This window comes from Corvus hawaiiensis, chromosome 7, assembly GCF_020740725.1.
Source record: "Corvus hawaiiensis isolate bCorHaw1 chromosome 7, bCorHaw1.pri.cur, whole genome shotgun sequence".
Lineage (NCBI taxonomy): Eukaryota > Metazoa > Chordata > Aves > Passeriformes > Corvidae > Corvus > Corvus hawaiiensis.
The window spans coordinates 24,633,682-24,653,894 of NC_063219.1; the positions used below are offsets into that span (position 1 = coordinate 24,633,682).

Genomic DNA, 20,213 nt, shown 5'->3' on the forward strand with positions numbered 1-20,213 from the left:
CTTGGCTGGGCTCCCCCTCTCTGCGCCTGCTGCCCCGTCCCTGAAGCCCAGCTCCACTTGCAAAGATAGAAAAGGGCCAGCACCTTTCCATATTAGCTGAGAGGCTCGGGGGGGACCCAGCCTTCCTCCCCCGCTTCCCCTTCTCCGGCAGTGTCATTGGATCGGGGCAGAGAGAGACCCTGACGGCATGTGCAGGGAAAGGACACCGTCATGCTTCCTGCAACGCAAGACCCCGGGCAGGAGCCAGCCCTTCAGGGCCCCTTCGCTCCATTCCCAGCAGACAGGAGAGGTGGGGATCCCAGCATCCCTGATCGCCACAAATCCTCCCTGCCCGGAAGGCTGCAAACACATCAAGGCTCCGTTTCTCTTATTGAGCCCCTGCCTCGCTGCCCTGGGCAGTGTGGGTCCCGGCCAGCCCTGCATGGAGCTGTTCAGCTTTGGGGCACCCGATGAGAGTGCCCACACTGCCGGGCTCCAAGCAGCAAGCAGTCAGGGCCGGTCTGTGCCAGATGCTGCCCGGCCATCCCTGGGCAAGGCAGGGCTTCCCCATCTCCTGGAGCCATGGCACACGCCTCGGCACCTGGCCCTAGCCGCCCTCGCCAGGGGCTGTAAATCTGCGGGAGCAGGGAGCCAGCGACTCCACACGGTGCTTCCCAGCTGCGAGCCAGCCTCGACGGCTTTGGCACAGCCCATTGCCACCAGCCTAAGGATGCCAGCATCAGTGGAGCATCAACAGCAAGGAGAAGATCCCAGGATTTCCCAGCTTGGATGGCTGGGACACAATGGAGTGGGATGCCTTGCTAGACCCACAGCCCGTCTGCAGAGTGGCTGAGCCAGCCCCAGGAGAGGCCTCGGGGGCTCCTCCCTGTCCTGCAGGTAAAGGAATGCTTTGTCGCCTGCCTGCCCCCAGGGGCTGAACCCTGGCATAGCCAGCCTGGGCCGACGGGGACGGAGGTGTCATCCCAACCCAAGGCAACCTGGGAACTGTCTTCGATGTCACAGGGCCACCTGCTGGAGATACGCCTTGTGGTCCAACACCTCCCAGCTGGGGTTTGCCACGCTGGCCTCTCCGTCAGGGACACCCCCAGCCCACTCCCCATTGCTGGCAGTAGCACAGGCCTTGTCCCTAAAATATCGACCCCTGCCAAACCCTCCCTGGGATCTGCTGCCTGGCAGAGTTTCGTGGACCCTCCAACAACTCCCGGGGCAGAGCAACCCTGAATTGCTCTCCCACGTGGGATGCTCAACTCTGGGTTCCACTGCAGCATCCCCCATCGCTGGGATCAAGGAGCTGAAGCCAAGATGCCCACAATGTGACCACAGGGAGCGGGGCACGTGTTGGGAGGAAGAGGGCATATGGTGTTGGCAGGTTGAGGCCAGAGGTTGAGCCTGGGGTGCAAGAATAGGGTGGTGGGTCTGATGCTCACAGGGTGCAGGGCAGGAGGTTGATTAGGGGTGAGGATGGCTTTGCTTGCAGGTTGGTGACACTTGGAGGGGCTTGGAAAAGTCCCAGGCAGGTGTGGATTCGAGCAGGGCTGTCCTAAGTGGGGGTAAAAAGGCTGTGGAGCTGAGAACCACTGGGACATGGTATGTTAACCCTAGGTGTGTGGGGGAAATACGGAACCATCACCCAGAGCCCCTTCAAACCTGCTCAGGACTTAGCTGTCACTGCTCCCTGTCCCAGCAGGACTTTCCTACCCACCACCTGAGGCAGCAAAATGCTCGAGAACCTTCAGTGTGAGGAACGCACACCTTTTGGGGGCCCAGCAGCGTAGGGACGAGACAGCCCAAGGAGTTGCTTCCTCCTCCATCCACCCGGCCCTTGTGATGCCTCCCCCAGGTGCTGCTTCCCCACCACCCCCTCCCCCCCCCCCGCCCCAGAGATGCACTGAGGACAGGGTGATGCTCCGCTGTTTATTTCAGCCGCCTGAAGAGTCTCATACACGTGGTGGGGTGGGGGTGCATTGGGGCAAGGGGTGGCAATGCCTGCCCTGGCCCCCCGGGCCTCTCTCCAGCTCCTCTCATTCTCTCCCCCCTCTCTCCCATTTACTCACTCCTCCTCTCTCCTGTGTCCACCTACAGGTACCCTCTCGGCTCATGGGCCTGGCCCCGTGCAGCCTCCTGCTGCTGGGGGTCCCCGCCACGGGGGGGGGCGGGCACTGCCCTCCTCTGCCCCACGGGGCTGCCTTTGGGGCCGGGGGCAGCGAAGGGCCCGAGCCCCCCAGGGCTGGGGGAACACGCAGGCTTGGGGCCCCCTTGCTCTGAGCTGGGCAGAGAACAGGGGGCTCAGCCCAGACCACGCCTGGTTTCTCCCCACCCCTAGCATCGCCGCCGTGCACCTGGAGAAGAGCCAGCTCCAGGGGGGCCGGCGGTGCTGGTGGAGGGGGATGGGTCCCCACTCGTGTGGGATGAAACCCAAGGCTGTGCCCAGCGTGGGAAGGGGCCTGTGGGGGGATCCAGAACCCGCTGCTGGGACCGTCCGGCTCTCCATGGAGCTGGCCCAGGCCACCACCTGCTCCCCCCAGCCCCTCCCACCTGTCCCGTCCCTCCCTCCTGCCGCCCCCGGCCCTGGCCTGATCCTGACGCTGGCGTTGCCGCTGCGAAGCTGCAAAAGCAGAGCGAGCCGTTTGGAGCCGGAGGAGAGAGCCCGGGGGGTGTGGGGGGCCCAGAGGCAGCTGCATGGGGGAGACTCCTCAGGCAGTGCCGGGGGAGCGCCGAGAGGCAAGGTGGGGGGCAGGAGGGGGGCATGGCGGCGGGACGGAGGCAGGGACAGAAGGTGCCGGTGGGCTGCTGGAGCAGCCTCCTCTACAGCACTTCATGCTGCTGCTGAGTCGCCTCACTCACCACCTGTGGGAGAGAGGCACCGTGAGACGCCGTGCAATGCCACAGCAGAGCCCCGAGTGCGGGATCAGGCGCCGTGCTCGGCCCCCTGCCTCCCAACCACCCTCCGGTGCCGCCCTGCGCTCACCTCCCCATCACGGGTTTCGATGGTTTTGATCATCACGGTCTTTTTGGTGTGCACCTCCGAGCCCCGCTGCTCTGGGCTGGTCTCTGCAGGGGGAGGACACAGGGGATGGGACCACCGGGACACACGGCATGGGGACACAGCATGGGTCTGGGGTCACTGGGGAACTTCAGCAGCCTTGGTTTAACCCCCTCCAGCTCACAGCAACACCCAAACAAGTGCTCCCACAGCAGGGGCTCTGTGTGGCACCCGTGTGTCCCCAACCTGCCAGCCTGGCTACAACCCCCCAGGAGGGACATTTGCCCCAAAAGTGGGGAACTCAGAAGACTCGTCCCAGCTTCCCCTCCTCACGGAGTGGTGCTCACCTCGGAAATTGAGTGCAGAGGCAAAGGTCTGGTGCATGGGGATGCTGATCCTGTGGGAACACAAAGGGGAAAGCTTAGTGCCAGCCAGCCCTAGCCCTCAGGTGTGTGCTCACAAAGTTGGACCCCCAAAAAACCACTGACCCTGCTGTTCCCCCCAGCTTGGCCTGCCTCCCTTCCACTCACCGGTTCTCCTCGCCTTCCAGCAGCTTGCGGTATGTGGCGATCTCCACATCCAGGGCCATCTTGACATTGAGCAGGTCCTGGTACTCACGCAGGTGCCGGGCCATCTCATCCTTCAGGTGCCGGATTTCCTCCTCCAGGCGGGCAATGGTGTCCTGGTACCCACCGGCCTCCCCCGCGAAGCGCTCCTCCATCTCCCGCATCTGGCGCATCAGCGAGTCGTTCTGGAGAGATGGGGTGCTCAGTGAGGGGGGAACCCAGAGGAGCCAGGGGTCACCTGGGGTGGGGACTGGGGATGCCAGGGCATCCTGGGGAGAGCCATGATCAGCCCTGGTCTTGTCCAGCTGAGGTGGGACCATGATGGGTGACTGTCACACTCCACACCTGCCCAGCATTGGGCAGCAGGGTCTGATGGGGGCAAGCTGGGAATGTACCAGGCAACCCCAGCACCCTGGTGCCCAGGCCCTCCAGCAAAGCCATCCTGCCCAAGGAAGAGGGCACAGAGAGCTGCAGAAGGATGGGATGGCTGCCTGGGGGTGCCACTGGTGGCTGCTGGCTGGCTCCTGTGACCATGACTGTGCCAGAATGGGACTGTTGTGCCCTGTTTGTTCGCAACCACCTTGCCAGCCTGCAACCAGACACCCCAAGCCCTGTGCCCGCCTGCCTGGAGCCTCCCAGGCTGGGTCACATTTTACAATCTGCACTTTGATTCCAGGACTCTGCCAAAACACTTTGCAGGAGCTCAGGCCACTGCTGGGGGACATGCAGCCCAAATGTGGGGTACAAGGCCCCTCACAGTAGCAACTGAGAGAGCTGGGAAGAGGCCCCCACCCCAGAGATGTCCCAGAGGTCCCTGAGCAGCCTTGGAGCAGCAGGTCCCTGCAGGGAAGCTGGGGATCTTCCCAATGCTGCCCTTAGCTCACCGTGCCCTTGAGGGCATCAATCTCGCAGGTGTAGGACTGGATCTGGTGCCGGTACTCCAGCATCTCCTGTTTTGCCTGCCTTAGCGCATCGTTGTTCTTGTTGGCTGCCTGCGTCAGATCAGACACCTGGGGAGAGACCATGGTCAGTGGGCACGACCACCGAGATGGAACCCGCTGTGCCAGGGCCAGCCCGGAGCCCGCTGCTCCCACACCTTGGACTTGTACCACTCCTCGGCCTCGGCGATGTTCTTGGCAGCAATGCTCTCATACTGAGCACGGATGTCCCGCAGCGCAGCTGTCAGATCAGGCTTGGAGATGTCCATCTCCACCTGGATGTGCTGCTCCTGCAGCTGTGCTTGCAGCTCCCGGATTTCCTGCGTGGACAAGGTCACATCTCAGGGCACCCACTCCATTTTCCCTGCCCCATGAGTTCCATTGGAAAAGGGGGCCACTTCTGCCCTACCTCTTCGTGCACCTTCTTGAGGAAGGCGATCTCCTCCTGCAGGGACTCGATACGTCTTTCCAGGTCGATGCGTGCCAGTGTGGCTGCATCCACATCCTGGGAGGGACACAGAATGAGGGATAGTGGGGGGTTGCAGGGAGAGCACGAGGGCTGGAAGGTGTGTCCAGGACCATGCCCTGGTGCTGGGGCCAGGCTGCTGGGGGGAGATGGGGGTAGGAAGGAAGGTGGTGTTCCCATGCCACACTACGGGGACGGGTACTCACAGCTCTGAATGCAGCAAGGTTGTTCTCAGCCTCCTCCTTCAGCTGGATCTCCTCTTGCAGCCTGTAGGCAGAGAAGGGAGGCTAGGGGGGTCTGGAGGAAGCTCTGTCCCTCCGTGGTGATGTCCCCCCAAGTTGTCCTTAAGCCCAGCATGACCCAGTAGGAAGAAAACAGATTGTCCTCTGTTCCCGGCAGGCAGCAGAGGACTGGCGGGGGGCCAGGGGCTCTTCCTCCCATTCCCTATTATAGTCAACGCCGGAGACATCACAAAGACATGAGGTCAGCTCAGTGCCACGCGCACTGCCCCAGCCCTTATAGGGGAGAGTGACCAGCAGCTGGGGGGACAGTGTGCAGGATCTGGCACAGGGGGTCCAAGAGACGGCCACCGGCTGAGCTATCCCAGGGAGAGCAGGAGCACAGAGAGGTCTCAGCAATGCTGTGGGATGGAGTGTGAAGTGGGGACTCCTGTGGGGGAGGCTCAGGTCAGGACTGGAGATCCAGACTTGTGCCAGCGGAGGGGACAGTCCCGCAGGCTGCATGCCAGCGGAAAGGCAGCGGGGAGGAGACGGAGGCACCCAGGTTGTGCTGGCACATGGGGTGGCAGAAACCCAACACCCATTTGTTCTGCACCCTGCTCCTCCCCTGTCACTGAGAGTTCCTTCATGCCACCACCCCCAGCTCCCCAGCATCAGGGAGGACCTCAGTGCTGGCTGGCTGTGGTGATGGCTGGGGTTACAGAAGGAGGCAGCAGACTGTGTCACCCCCAGGGGATGGTGTCCCCAGGGCACAGGGTCCAGGAGGGAAGGTGCAGACCATCACCAGAACATACAGCTCTCCTCGAGTATCTACCCCTACTGCCAGGTTCCCCATGCTGGTCAGTCCCTGGGGGGGTCCCTGAGCCTGTCCACCCTTGTGGATAATCCCCACAGGTGTAGGACTGGATCTGGTGCCACAGCTCTTCCCCAGCATCAGCCAGGTCCACAGCATCTCTGGGGTCTCCCACTGCCCACAGGGCACCATGGACACTCACGGCAGGCCTGGAGCATCCCTGGCCTTCAGAAGTACAGCCACTTCCTTTCCTCCCTCCTTCACATCTGGAGCTGATGGAGCACCATCCTCGGGTTATCTGCCCCCTCACTTCTGCCTGCCTGACTGCATCGATCTGTCCATTGATCCCACAGAGCTCAGCTCACCCATGGGCCCAGCAGCCCTCCCCAGTGTGAGCAGAGATGGGGACCCCGGGGTGAGGTGCACTTCAATCTCCCAGTTCTGTGTGTCCTGTGGTGTTACAGCCCAGCCTCAGCCCCACAGCAAGGGAGGGCATAGGGGACACCCCTGCTATGGGAGCTACTCTACCCTCTGCGTGCTGCCTCAGTAACCAGAAAGTGGTCAAGGGGGAGAGAGTACTGGGGTCATTATGGGCTCTGAGTGTGAGGCACAAGGATAGCAGTAAGCAACCGAGGGGCTGCCAGAGCAAGCTCTGCCCCTACCCACCCCTAGGGATGGAGATGCACGGATGGATGCCCACAGGGACTCTCCAGGGCCCCCCCACTCACTTCTGTTTGAGCTTCTGCAGGTCATCAAGCAGGTTATCACGCTCAACTTCCACACGAGCCCGCTGGTTGGTGAGCAGGTCCACCTGGCGCCGGAGTTCCCGCAGCTCCTCCTCGTACATCTCGGCCACGCGGGTGGGCTCCTTGCCCCGCAGGCGGTTCACTTCAGCCACCATGAGGGCATTCTGCTGCTCCAAGAAGCGCACCTTTTCGATGTAGTTGGCGAAACGGTCATTGAGCTCCTGCAGCTCCACCTTCTCATTGGTGCGGGTCTGGAGGAACTCCTGGTTCATGGCATCTGCCAGGCTGAAGTCCAGCAGCTCGCCAGCACCCTGGTAGGCACTTTGGTAGGAGCGCAGGGGTGTCACACGGGTGGTGCGGAAGGTGGACACGCTGGGGACGGCCGAGGTGCGGGACACCTGGTAGACGCGGGAGGTGACGGAGCTGCCGCTGCTGCCCTTGCCCCCGAAGGAGGCACGAGGGAAGACTGGGGAGCCGCCAAAGGTGCGGCGGTAGGAAGAGACCCGCTGGCTGGAGGAGTAGGACTGGCTCATGGTGGCGGCGTGGGGAGGCGAGGCCGGAGCAGGGAGCAGGCGGAGGGCTGGCGAGCGGCCGGCACAGCTCGGAGAGGCGTCGGGAGGGGACTGCGCGCCGCTATTTGTATCCTGCTGACATCACCCGCCCCTCCTGCTGCCGGGCGGCTGGGGGATGCTGCTGCGGGGGGGGTGGCCGGCAGCCCCCGCCCACTGCCCCTCACCTGCCCGCACCCCCCGGAAAGCGAGGGCCCCTGGGCACCCCAGAGTTCCCTGGTGAGGCCTTGACATCGGCCCCCACGGCTCTGCCCCAACCCTGAGGGTGCGAGGGGAGGAAGTGGGGCAGGCTGGTGGTGACCCCCCTGTCAGAGTGCAGTGCTACCCACAGGGGGCCCAGACAGACAGACAGACAGACAGCCTAGGCTGACGCCATGGAGGGAAAGAAGGGAACAGAGACCTTCACAACATCTATTGATCCCCTTGAGCCAAGCCCCATGCCAGGTAGTCGTGGTCCCCAAATTGGTCTTGAGCACCCCAAAGGGCCCTTGATGATGCCCTGACCCACCCGCTGGTAAGAGCACATGGCTCAGGTCTCCATGTGGGGCCAGACTCCAGCCCCCCCATCGAGAAAGTGAGCAAGGAAGGGCCCTGGAGCGGGGTTGATGTGAGGGAACCCCTGCCCTGAGTGTGCTTGTACTGACCCAGCACCCAAACTCTCTTTCTGACATGGGGGGCTGAGCACTGGCCAGGGTCTGGGTGTTTTCGGAGTGCTGCTGAGTGACCCCGAGCAGGTGCTGGGTCCAAGTCCCAGTGACAGTGACGTCAGCCCCTGTCCTCGCTCCGGCACATTCCCAAAGCAGCAGGCACTCAACCGAAATAGCCTTCCCAGCTCATACTCGTGGGGTGTGGGACATACATACATGGTATTTATAGTGGGGGAGGCACTCTGTTAACCCTTCTTGCTCCAGGCGTGTGGAGAGAACAGCTGGATGGCGACCCTGCCTGGAGCAGCCCCTCTGATCCCCATCACCCTAAGAGCAGAACAAGGTCCCCAGGTTATCCCGAGGCACTGCAGGCTCTGCCCTGTCTCCTCAGTCTCCCCTTTGGCCGGGAAGTACATTGGGGATCACAAAGCCCAGCCCAGCTCCCCAAAAACTCCCAGAATGGGTAATTTCTGAGTCCATCTGAAAACTCCACTGCAGCTTCCTGGACAAACGGTGGGCTACATCAGGGACCCTCACGGCCCTGCACAAACCCATGCCACCTAAAAAGGACATCCTGAGGGAGTGTGGCTGTGCTGGGGGAACCCCTCATGAGGGTTCCCCTTGCCTGGGCAGCACCCCCTCCTCCCCAGACTCCCCAGCACACCTGGTGACCCCCAGCTCTGTCCAAGCTGGGCTGTTTTGGCTGACGTCAGCTGGCTCGGCCCCAGTGCCTTTGTCCCTGAAGGCCCTGCTGGAGGGGACTGCTGTGCCACTGGGCACAGGGTGACTCAGCAGCAGGACAGCACTCAGCCCTGCCTGGCCCTGCACCTCTCAGCCTTCAGTCCTGGCTGTAAGGCAGATGCCAAGAAATGCCATGGCTCACCCATGGCAGGATCAGCATCAGGCAAAGGCTCAGACTTGGTCATGGAAGCATTCTCAACTGACCCGGCCCTGGGAGAACTCCTCCCTGCTGCCTCCCTGCTCTGTGTCGCTTGGGGAGACAGCTAAAGTCTGGGTCCCACAAACATGCAGGTGGGCAGATTCTCAGTGCCCTGCATCCCTTCTGCCCCTCCAAGCCCCCCATCCCTGGAACCTCTCCCAGCCACCCAGTTGCAGAGTGATGTGGCGTCTTCCCAGAGGGTACAAGCTGCCTGGAAGAGCCTGCCTTTAAAAGGGAAGGTATTTCCAGATGGGGTTGTTTCATCCCAGCACAGGGGGAGGATGGAAGAAAGGGGGGCATGTGGGGGGAGAGTAGATGGAAAAACAGACAGCATCCTTCGTCCTTCTGGCCCCATTCCGAGTATGCCCTGCACATCCCAGAGCCCCGCACGTGTGCCCTGCCTGTGCCGGCAAGCTGGTCCTTAGCCGATGTGCAGAGGGGCAGGTGGGTGCCCCGTGAGGGGGACTCAGGGCATCTGGGACAGCATACCACCAGGAATAGAGTTCAACCATCCCTTCTTATGACCCCACCCCACTGCTGTGCCAGCTGCTAGTGTGGGGAGGATGGACTCCTCAGGGATGCTGTGTCCAGAAGTGCCTGGCACCCTGCCCTGGTGTTTCAGGTAGGTTGACGCAAATCCCATCTCAGGCCTGAGTTGCCCTTGTTCCCATCCTCATCCCATAGAGCAGGGGGGTGCAGAGTTGGGGTGCTCCAGGGAGAGGAAATGCACTCTTGGGCACTGCTCTTTGGAGAGAAAGCAGCTCGGTGGAATTAACCAGTAGCGTTCTCTTGACCCTGCTCTAGGGCAGGCTGCTTGAAGTGGCCTTTCCTTAGCTTTGTGACAGCCTTCCGGTATGGCTCTGGGCAGGCAGGGGCCCCACGTCTTGCAGAGGGTGGACCAGCCTCTTAGGAAATCCCCGTCTGCTTGGAGGACCCAGCATGACAGGAAGGAGAGATGAAGTGCAGGACCCAGAGACCCTGCCTGACTCCCATCCCAGGGACAAGATGACAAACACTCTGTGCCAATTAAAGACCCAGAAGAGGCAGAAAGTGAGGAGGCTGCAGAGGCCAGAAGTGCACGGCTGCCTCCTGTCCTATCCAGCCCTGTTCAGCCTCCCCACAACTCCATCCCAGGCTGGGCTGACCCAGACCGGCGGAGCCTGGGAAGTGGCTCCTGAACCCCCGCACTGGCCTGGTCCCAGCTTCCATCAAATCTTGGATGAGACTGCTGCCAGGAAGGCGTTTGGAGCTGGAATGTCAAACAACTCCCTCTGGTCATGACATCCCTGTGAGCAAAGCCAGCTGCATCCTGCAGCCGCCCCTCCTTCCTGGCCCTCCCTCCCTGCTGCTCCCCCAGGATTTAAACCCAGCACAGCCTCCTTGGGCTGTGGGCGTCTTGGGGCTTGAAGCTAGGCAGGATGTGGGGACAGAGTGATGGCCCCTCCTTGTCCCTACACTCTGCCACCAGGACCCTAGTGGCTCCTTGTGCCTGGCCTTAGCTCAAGGGTGAGTTGAGGGTTGGGAATGAAGAAATGAGGGTGTCCATCCCCCTCCCTCCTGACCCCTGGCTGTCTTCCTTCATCCCGCTCCTTTTACAGCCATGAGCCTCCCAGATGCCTTTACCCTAAGAGGGAAGGACTGTGTGGCCCATTCCCCAGTGCTGACGGATCCTGGGTGCGTGCTATTGTCTAAATAGGAGGTGGCTCTCCCTCCCTGCCTGGAGCAAGGCCCAGCCTGGCCTGATGGAGTCCCAGGAGCTGGTGGGTGCTGTAAAGTCTGCAGCCCCCCCACCCCTGCTGTTCATCCCAGCTTTCCCCATGCCTTTGCCCACTCCAGAGCTCAGAACCAGGGGGTGCACAGACTCTCGGTTTGCTCCTGGTCCCCACCTCATGTCCCCAGGTGATGGGGATGCTGAGGACATTGTCCTGTCTCTGAGTGACACAAGAATGCTGGGGGGTGCCTGGATGCCCCCATGGCAAGCATGGATGCCAGGGGTGTCCAGATGCAACCTGTACAGATACTGGGAGGTGCTTGCTCACCTCTCTTGGTCTTTGTATGTCCTCCGGGTGGGCTGTTGCCTCCATGTTTCATGAGGATGCTGGGGGTGAGCTGTTGCCCTGAGCCATGTAAACGATGGGGGAGACCAGCTACTTCCGTGTCCATGTGGATGCTTGAAGCATACCCCTGCCCCATCACTCATCTACAGCTGGCCCTGTGATCCATGGGGATATTGGGGATGTTCCCCCATCCCTGCTGCCTAGGGGCAGGCTGAGTGTGCCCACCTGCCCTCATGGTCCTCATGGGGACATTCACCTGCCCCAGTGGTGTGGAGGTACTAAGGATGCCCAGCTGCCCTCGTGATCCATGTGGACACAGGGATGACTGAGTGGCTGTGTGGTCCGTAAGGGTGCTGCAGGCCTCGACAGCATCACCCATGCCAGTGAGATGAGGTAGCATTACCCGCTGCATCGCTGGCGGCTCACGTAAGGCATGGTGGCCATTCACTCAGCCTCCAGCAATTCCTGGGCAGTGATTTCACTTTCCCATGCTCAGACACGTGGGCTGGGATGTGGGGACCGCCTCAATGGATGCCATCCCTTTGCTCATCCTGGCAGGGCTGGCAAAGGGGGGTCCAGGCAGCCTGGCAGGCAGTGGGAGAAGTGGGTGGCACTTCCTGGAGCTCCGCTGTGTTTACAGTCTCTGTCCTGGACCATCTTGCCATTAACCCCTTCCAGCAGGGAGGGCTAAGCACTGCCTTCCCATCCCCAGAGCCTACTGCTATCAGGGAACACTTCCTGGAGCAAAGCCTGCCTGGAACCCCACCTGGGCTGCCAGGGGACATGGGAAGGGCCACAGTGCCCTGTCCCTACCGGTCCTGTCCCTGCCAGGCACCCCTGGGCACACATATGAGCCCAGCAGCAGGGTGCATACATGCAGAGCAGGAGCTGGTGCTGTTTTGGAAGGGCTGCCTGTGGTTCCCTGCTGCACCAGACGGTTCATGGAGCATCGCAGGATGGGGACAGAAGCAGTGTCTTCCCAGAAGCACGGTGATGGGGTAGGGGGCAGCCATGGCAGGTGCTGTGCAGCTCTTGGCACCCAGCCAGGGGTGAGTCAGAGCCCACCCAGATATAGCCATTGGAAGCTTTTTCTGGAAGTCCCGCTGTGCTGGGAATAGCTGTGGCACGCCAAGGCACTGCCCTTTGCTCACACCAGCAGGGCCAGACGAAGGCCACACCCGGCCCTGCCACTCACTCCTGCTCTGACACCCCAGATCCAGGCACACCCTGTCCTGCACACATGCACCCCAGGATCCATCCACCCTGAGCACTCGCTGGGTACCCATCCGCTCTGGACATCCACCAGCTGGGAAGCCATGGGCTCCAAATGTCCTCAGGTGTCCGTCAGGCACAGCCTGGGAACCATCCAAGAGCACCTGGCCCTGAGCTGAGTTCAGGCAGCAGAGGGGGGTGATGCTGGCAGGAGCAGTGTGGGGATGGCTGCTTGGCATGCATGTCGCTTTGGCACATGTATCCCAGCTCTGGGCTGGAGTGCTGGGTGCTCCCAGCCTGGTCCCAGCCTGGGGGGGCCTGGCCTGGGGGGCCCGGCCCTGTGTTGTGCTGGGGTTGACATGGAGACCCTCCAGCTGTCTGTTTGCAGGGTGCCAGGCAGTGGGAGTGCTCGTTCCCATTTGGTGGTGGGGAGAGGCAGGTGCTGGGGGCTGGAAGCATAAATCCAGAGCTGTCAGGAGCTCTCAGCACGACAGGTCACAGGGTCAGGGGCAACAGGACCACCAGTTTCCAGTCCTCAGAACACAGACAGTGTCTCCAACTAACAGGGTGCCCATGAGGGCAGGAGCTGGGAATCCAGCTGGCACCCAACACCTGGGCCCCATGCAGCACTCACAGGCTGCCACGTCTGTCTCCCAAGGCCGCGCACCCATTGCTAGGAAGAAGGGATCCTTCTGGGAAACGATGCACAAGAACTGATTGAAACCCAAAACCCCACTGCTGCATCCAGTCCATGCAGGGAACCCAGCCAAGGGCAGGAGGCACCCTAATCCATGCAAGGCCAAGGGGTCCTATCCCTTGGGAATGCCCCTGGGGCTGACAGGCAGCTGGGGTGCTGCCCTGCCACTGAGCCAACTCTCAGAACCCAGTGCATTGCTGTCACTCAGACATTTGTCTCCAACATGGCACCAAGGGCTTGTTCCTTGTTTCCTGTGAGGGCTAGGCAGTGCCGAGGCAGGGGAGCAACAATGATGGGGGGCTGCAGCTTGGCTGCGACCCACTCCAAAGATACCCAGCCTTTGGGAAGCGAGTGTGCTTCCCTGTGCACCTGCATCCCAGTGTACACAGGCCAAGCCCCGTTTTGGGACAGCCCTTGCTCCCCTAGTTAGCCCCAGAACCGGGGCACACCAGGGCAGGATGGGCGACCATCCTTGTGGAGCCTGATCATGCCCCTTGCTTCCCACCCCGGCCCCTCCTGGCTGTGTCCCTCTGCCACCTGCACTTAGTTCAGCTCTGCCCTAGCTTTGGCAAGCACCACGTTTTCCTGCTCTGAGGGGTGCATGGTGCGGATTGCATGGTGAGGCATGCAGGCTGAGAGTGCTATGTGCATGGTGGGGGGTGTAGGGTGCGAGGCGCAGGGTGTGGATCGTGGGGGCGTGGGTCACGGGGTGCAGGGTGCACATTGCCGATTGCAGGGTGTGGATTGCACGGTGTGGGGTGCATGGTGCAGGGTGTGGATTATGGGGTGCAGATTGCGGGTGTGGATTGGGGGCAGGGATTGCGGGGTGTAGGGCTGGGTGCAGGGATTGCGGGGTGTAGGGCTGGGTGCAGATTGCAGGGTGTGGATTGGGGGCAGGGATTGTGGGGTGTAGGGCTGGGTGCAGATTGCGGGGTGTGGATTGGGGGCAGGGATTGCGGGGTGTAGGGCTGGGTGCAGATTGCGGGGTGTAGGGTTGGGGGCAGGGATTGCGGGGTGTAGGGTTGGGGGCAGGGATTGCGGGGTGTGGACTGGGGGCAGGGATTGCGGGGTGTAGGGCTGGGTGCAGATTGCGGGGTGTAGGGTTGGGGGCAGGGATTGCGGAGTGTAGGGCTGGGTGCAGATTGCGGGGTGTAGGGTTGGGGGCAGGGATTGCGGGGTGTGGATTGGGGGCAGGGATTGCGGGGTGTAGGGTTGGGTGCAGATTGCGGGGTGTGGATTGGGGGCAGGGATTGCGGGGTGTAGGGCTGGGTGCAGATTGCGGGGTGTGGATTGGGGGCAGGGATTGCGGGGTGTAGGGCTGGGTGCAGATTGCGGGGTGTAGGGCTGGGGGCAGGGATTGCGGAGTGTAGGGCTGGGTGCAGATTGCGGGGTGTAGGGTTGGGGGCAGGGATTGCGGGGTGTGGATTGGGGGCAGGGATTGCGGGGTGTAGGGTTGGGTGCAGATTGCGGGGTGTGGATTGGGGGCAGGGATTGCGGGGTGTAGGGCTGGGTGCAGATTGCGGGGTGTGGATTGGGGGCAGGGATTGCGGGGTGTAGGGCTGGGTGCAGATTGCGGGGTGTAGGGCTGGGTGCAGAGTTCGCGGTCGGGGTGCGGGCTGCGCGTTCCTCCGCGCCAGCAGGGGGCGCCGGGCGGGCCGGCGCGGGGCGGCGGCGGCCATGCAGGTACCGGGCGGGCGGCGGGCGCGGGACGGGGTCGGGTCGGTGCTGCCCGGGACGGGGGTTCCCGCTCCCGCGGGGGTCCCGGCCCGGGGCGGGGTTTTGCCCGCGCTGTGCGGTGACGGCGGTGCCCGCAGGCGGCGGCGCAGGGCTCGAAGGCGGCGGCGCAGGCGGCGGCGCAGGAACTGGTGAAGTTCGTGAACCGCAGTCCCTCGCCGTACCACGGTGAGCAGCCGCCCGGACCCCTCCCCGTCCCTCTGCCCCTTCCACGCGGGCGGCCCTGACGGCTCTTCCCCCCGCAGTGGTGGCCGAATGCCGCAGCCGGCTACTGCAGGCCGGCTTCCAGGAGCTGAAGGAGACGGAGCACTGGGACGTGCGGCCGGCGCAGAAGGTGGGCCCGGCCGGGACGGGGCAGCGGGAGCCGGGGGTGGACGGGACGCCTCACCCCTCACCTCTACCCCTCTGCTTCCAGTACTTCATCACCAGGAACTACTCCACCCTCATCGCCTTCGCCGTCGGCGGCCAGTTCCAGCCCGGGAATGGGTTCAGCCTGCTAGGGGCCCACACCGACAGCCCCTGCCTCAGGGTAAGGTCGGCTGGCTGGGTGCTGAGTTCTTCTCTGGGCTCCCCCAGTTTCACGCCACGAGCAAAAACTATCCTGACTACCCCTGTGCCCTGCAGCACCATTACTGGCTCCCTACACCTCCCAAATCTGCCACCCAGAGCAGCCCATGCTGACCCCCTGCATTCTCTGCCTGCTGCTGTCTCCTCTGTGTCCCCTGTCCTTTAAAGCCCCTCACAGCGCCCTGTGCTGGCAGCATCAGCGATGAGGCTCTGGGCACGTGCTGCCCAGTCCCCACCAGCTGCCCAGTCCCCAGCGCTTCATGGCTCCAGCAGTGACACCTCTGCTGCTGCCCAGGTGAAGCGTCGCTCTAAGCGGGGACAGGTGGGCATAGTGCAAGTTGGCGTGGAGACCTATGGAGGGGGCATCTGGAACACCTGGTTCGACCGTGACCTGACTGTGGCTGGGAGGGTGATCATAAAGGTAAGTCTGATTTAGGGCAATGCACAATCAGATAGCTGTGTGTCTCTGGCTCTGGGTCGCTGACTCCCACACAGAGTGGCACCTGCTGCAACCTCTCAGCCCTGCAGGCCTGGCCCCAGAAGTCCTCCTTGTGTTTCAGGACCCGGCCTCGGGGCGCCTGGAGCAGCGCCTGGTGCGTGTGGAGCGGCCCATCCTCCGCATTCCTCACCTGGCCATCCATCTGCAGCGCAGCATCAATGAGAACTTTGGGCCCAACACCGAGCACCACCTGTAAGGCCTGGCTCAGCCCCGACCCCTGGCCAGCCCTTGGGAGGGCTGGGACCCAGCTAGATCAGAGCCCCACCTCAGCTCTCCCTTTGGCAGCCACTCATTGCAGTGGGGAGGTCTGCAGTGGCTTTTAGCCCCATAGAGTCCTTCCAGGAGATGCTTCCAAGCATAGGACACTGGGGTGTCCTGAGGTGGCACAATAGATGTGTGTTTGAAATATGCATTCTTTCTCCATTTGGCATAGCAGTGGCTCCCTGGAGGAGCTAGGCAAACACCCCAGGAAGCATTGGCAGTGTGTGACCCAAGCAGGTGAGGTGAGCAAAGCTCTGGGAGTTAATGTTACTGACCCCCACAGGGTTCCCATTCTGGCCACTGCTGTGCAGGAGGAGCTGGAAAAGGAGGTGCTTATGGAGTCCACACCTTGCAGTGCTGCAGCCCAGGTGAGCTGTGTGCCAAGGATCAGCAGGGACACTTGCAAGGACCTCATACTTGTCACCTTTGATATTCAGTCCTCAGGGACGTGCCACGGGGTTCCCCCTGTGGACTGCTGGTAGCCTTCCACTCTGCCTCGCAGCTGTGTATGTGGCACATCTGCTCCTGCTCAGCCATCTCTCTCTTCTCACCCTTGTGTGCAGCCAGTGTAGAATGGGTGCATCTCCCTGAGGAGGAAGGGCAGGGAGGGGGGCTAGCACAGGGGCAGAGAGCTGTCCTGGGTGAGCTGGGGGGTTGAACATGAGACATGTTAGTAGGAGAGAGGACTCTGCCAGCATAAGCAGGGACAGCTTTGCAAGGGGAAACCTGGAGTTTCTCCTGCCATCCGCTGCCTGCCCTGCCCGCAGCTGTGCTTTCTTCCCAGGCAGAGCGGCACAGCCCTGTCCTGCTTTCCCTGATCTGCCCCCAGCTGGGGGTGAAACCAGAGCAGATTGTGGAGCTGGAACTATGCCTGGCAGATACACAGCCAGCGGTGAGTAAGGACAGGAGCCTCCCTCTGTCTGCATACAGCCTATGGGCTGGCACTACACAGGTGTTACCTGGCACACATCCTCTGCCTGCGGCGTGCCAGGGCTAGGAGCTGAATGGAACAAGAGGAAGCTGCTCCTGAGAGGCAGAGATAAGGGTACTGGAATGGGGACCCAGTGGCAGGTACTTTTTGGTGACCCAAAGCCTGTGCCCTACTCCTCTTGGCTCTCTGCAGACGCTGGGTGGTGCTTTTGACGAGTTCATCTTCTCCCCACGTCTGGACAACCTGCACAGCTGCTACTGCGCCTTGCAGGTGAGACAGAAAAGAACCTGGAGGCTGCAGCGTGGCCCCCACGCAGCCCAGCTCAGCTTTGGGCTGGCCCAAGGCTCTGCAGGGAGTTACGTTCTCGTGGAATGGGTCTGGATTCTTGGAGGATCTGGGGTTGGATGCCCGCTTTGCTGGGTGTGTGGAGTTCCCGGCAGCTCCCAGGCGTGGCTCCTGCTGTCTCTGGGCAATGTGTGTGCCCACAGCTCGCTTCCTCCATGTTTTGGGCTCTCCTGGGGGATCTCCTGGTAGTTCAGTCCTGAGATTCCCAGCATGGGGTGGCACTCAGGCTGGTGTCCATTCCCCCCTAACCTTGCAGGCCTTGATTGACTCATGTGCAGCACCCTCGTCCCTCTCCCAGGAGCCCAACGTGCGTCTCATCGCACTCTATGACAACGAGGAGGTGAGTGAGGGGCACAGCCGTGGGGTGGCTGGCACTGGAAGGAGCTCCATGTTCTTTGCTCTTCCCCAGCCATGTCTAGCAGGAGAGAGATCCCACACCCCAGTGGAGGAAGCAGGGATTTGCTTACACCCACGTGGAGCATGGCCCAGGCAGGGGTGGGAAGGACTGGTGTGGTAGGAAGCTGCTTTGTTGGCTTTAGGGAGCTCCCTGTCACTCATCTGGCCCCTGTGGTGCTGTGGGGTTGTGCTGATGGTGATCCTTGGCAGGTAGGGTCAGAGAGTGCACAGGGCGCGGAGTCCTTGCTAACGGAGCTGGTGCTGCGCCGGATCTCAGCATCGCCACACAACCTGACAGCCTTCGAGGAGGCAGTGGCCAAGTCCTACATGATCAGTGCTGATATGGCCCACGCTGTGCACCCCAATTATGTGTGAGTAGTCTGAGCCGTGCCACAGGTGAGGGCAGCCTGCCCTGCCACGTATCCCCATCACTCCCCAGGTAGTACAGACAGGACAGTCCTTACTGCAGCAGGGAGGGAAGGCTAAGGTGTGAAACTCTTGCTTCTCCTTTACAGGGACAAGCATGAGGAGAATCATCGTCCAGCCTTCCACAAGGTGAGGACAGCCCTCTGCTTTGGTCTAGGATGGCTTCTGTCTGTCTGTCCTGCAGCACTGTGGATTGCCCAGCTGTTCCCAGGGCACAGCTTGGGAGCACTCAAATGGGAAAGGTTTATCCCGCAGTGGGATTTGACTGTGCCACATGTCTGATGTTAATCACTTGGGATCCCAGTCTTGTCCCTAGAGCCCTTCCCTGCTCGTAGCTGGGGCTGTCCCCATGGAAGCGCTGTCCCCATGGAAGCGCTGTCCCCATCCCCGTGGGCTCATCCAGGGAGGGGAGAATCCAGGGGTGTGTTGGGGCGGTGCAGCATTGCCTGGGCATGAGTGTTTCCAGGGCCACTGACTATCCCTGGGTCCCACCATGGGCCTGTGGTACCTTTCCTTGTGCAGGGCCCTGTCATCAAAGTGAACAGCAACCAGCGCTATGCCTCCACAGCTGTCACTGAAGCTGTAATCCGGGATATTGCCGCCCGTGTGGGTGTCCCTCTGCAGGTGAGCAGGGCTGGGTGAGCCCTCCTTGAACATTAGGGGTTTGGGCTGCAGTCCAACTCCTGGGTTCATCAGAGGGGGCCTGTGCCAGAGCTCCACCCCTGTTACCATGTCTGACCCCACTGGGGTCTGTGTGCTGCCTGTTGCTCTGGGGCTCCAGCTCCAGGGCTGCCTCAGGGAGTGGGCTGGTAAGCAGGATGGGAGCCTAGCTCGAGTGTGTCGTATCTCTGGATCATTTTGAACCCTGGCGTGGGTCAGTGCTTCTTCCCTGTCCCAGGTTGCTTCCCTTCAGGGCTGAGAGCCCATATGGGAGGCCATGGGGCAGCATGTGGAGCTGCTGAGGTGTTGCCTTCGTGCAGGAGTTCATGGTGCGCAACGACACACCCTGCGGCACCACCATCGGCCCCATTCTGGCCTCCCGCCTGGGGCTGCGTGTGCTGGACATTGGCTGCCCGCAGCTGGCCATGCATTCCATCCGGGAGATGTGCTGCACCTCGGGGGTGCTTCAGAGCATCACCCTCTTCAAGGTGAGCCCTGTGTCCCCCATCCTGTGCTAAAGCCCTGCTGCTCTACATCTCCCACATGCCCATGTCCCCATCCAATCCCTGTTTTGGGGCTGAGCCCAGCCATCCCACAGAGCTCCCCAGCTCTCTAGAGCAGCGCAGGTACTGGCTGCTTCTGGAGGTGCTGCCTCTCATCCCAGCCTTCCCCAGTGACTGCCATCCCTAAATAGTTCCTATGGCAACCGGTGCTAGCCTTGAGTCAGCGATGGGTTACTATGGTGACACGGTCCTGCTCTCTTCGAGTAGCTGCCTGCTATGACGCTGTGACAGGGAGCTGCTGCCTGCCCCCGCTGCCTGTCCCCCCACCCCGCACTGCCTTGCTCGGCCCACCCTGATGGCCTCTCTTCTTCCAGAGCTTCTTCGAGCTCCTGCCGACGGTCAGCAGCAGCCTGGTGGTCGACTGAACATGGCGGGGAGGGAGCAGCAGTGGGTTTAGTCCTGGGGTCATTAAAGCATTTCTCACTCACTGGCGAGTGGTCCATGACTGTGGCTGACTCTGACGTACATGGCTCCCACTGGGGACTCCCATAGCTCCCACCCGTGCTCTCCCCTGGAACCGTGAGCGAGACCCATTCACCCGTCCACAATCCTTTGTCGAGGGTTGCCGGGGGTCTCCGCTAAGGTGCAGAGCACGGCTCGGCTCCTGCCCAGGGAGAGCTGGCAGGAGCATGTCCCCTATCGCGGGCCGCCCTTTTCCCTAGGAATGCGCCTGCCATGTGCGCAGGGACCTGCCGGCACCAGACTTGCAGCTGCTCGCCGGGACCGGGGCAGGGGTCCGTGCCCGGGCCGGGGGCTGCGGTGTCCCCGCGGCCCGTCCGGGCGGTGGCGCCGGGCGGGGCACGAGGGTGCGGCTCCGTTCTCGCCGCTCATTGGGCCCCTCTTAGGGGCGTGTCCCACGCGGGAGCCAGTGCGGCCGCAGGGCTGGGAAGCCGCGGGCGCTGATTGGCGGGGGCGCTGCTGGCGCCCTTGCACACCCCCCAGGGGGCGTGGCTCGCCCCCGGGGACGCTGCGATTGGC

The 20,213-nt window shown here is 62.2% G+C and overlaps 2 protein-coding genes across 2 annotated transcripts; one reads left to right on the plus strand and one right to left on the minus strand.

Moving 5' to 3' along the window:
- Positions 1-1,900: 1,900 nt before the first annotated feature.
- On the minus strand, positions 1,901-7,356 carry DES (desmin). Its single transcript, XM_048310031.1, has 9 exons — positions 6,714-7,356; positions 5,160-5,220; positions 4,897-4,992; positions 4,646-4,807; positions 4,434-4,559; positions 3,514-3,734; positions 3,331-3,380; positions 2,969-3,051; positions 1,901-2,847 (listed from the first exon to the last, which is right to left on the minus strand). Exons 1-9 carry the CDS (start codon positions 7,262-7,264, stop codon positions 2,806-2,808), a joined length of 1,392 nt encoding a protein of 463 aa, XP_048165988.1. The 5' UTR covers positions 7,265-7,356; the 3' UTR covers positions 1,901-2,805.
- Positions 7,357-14,506: 7,150 nt separating this feature from the next.
- LOC125328896 (aspartyl aminopeptidase) lies at positions 14,507-19,662 on the plus strand. Its single transcript, XM_048310116.1, has 15 exons — positions 14,507-14,536; positions 14,668-14,755; positions 14,833-14,921; positions 15,003-15,116; positions 15,450-15,575; positions 15,715-15,845; positions 16,198-16,282; positions 16,699-16,806; positions 17,038-17,115; positions 17,447-17,530; positions 17,797-17,957; positions 18,102-18,141; positions 18,535-18,636; positions 18,993-19,160; positions 19,550-19,662. The coding sequence occupies exons 1-15, from the start codon at positions 14,531-14,533 to the stop codon at positions 19,598-19,600; spliced, it is 1,431 nt and encodes a 476-aa protein (XP_048166073.1). The 5' UTR covers positions 14,507-14,530; the 3' UTR covers positions 19,601-19,662.
- The last annotated feature ends 551 nt before the right edge of the window (positions 19,663-20,213 follow it).

Excerpts from the sequence above, each read along its gene's own strand:
- DES (XM_048310031.1), bottom strand. The coding sequence starts at position 7,264 with ATGAGCCAGTCCTACTCCTCCAGCCAGCGGGTCTCTTCCTACCGCCGC. Across the intron at positions 5,221-6,713 it reads CTGCAGAAGCTCAAACAGAA|GCTGCAAGAGGAGATCCAGC; the intron begins GTGAGTGGGGGG and ends CTCTGCCTACAG. Across the intron at positions 2,848-2,968 it reads TCGAAACCCGTGATGGGGAG|GTGGTGAGTGAGGCGACTCA; the intron begins GTGAGCGCAGGG and ends TCTCTCCCACAG.
- LOC125328896 (XM_048310116.1), top strand. Across the intron at positions 17,116-17,446 it reads GCTGCTACTGCGCCTTGCAG|GCCTTGATTGACTCATGTGC; the intron begins GTGAGACAGAAA and ends CTAACCTTGCAG. Across the intron at positions 17,531-17,796 it reads CACTCTATGACAACGAGGAG|GTAGGGTCAGAGAGTGCACA; the intron begins GTGAGTGAGGGG and ends GATCCTTGGCAG.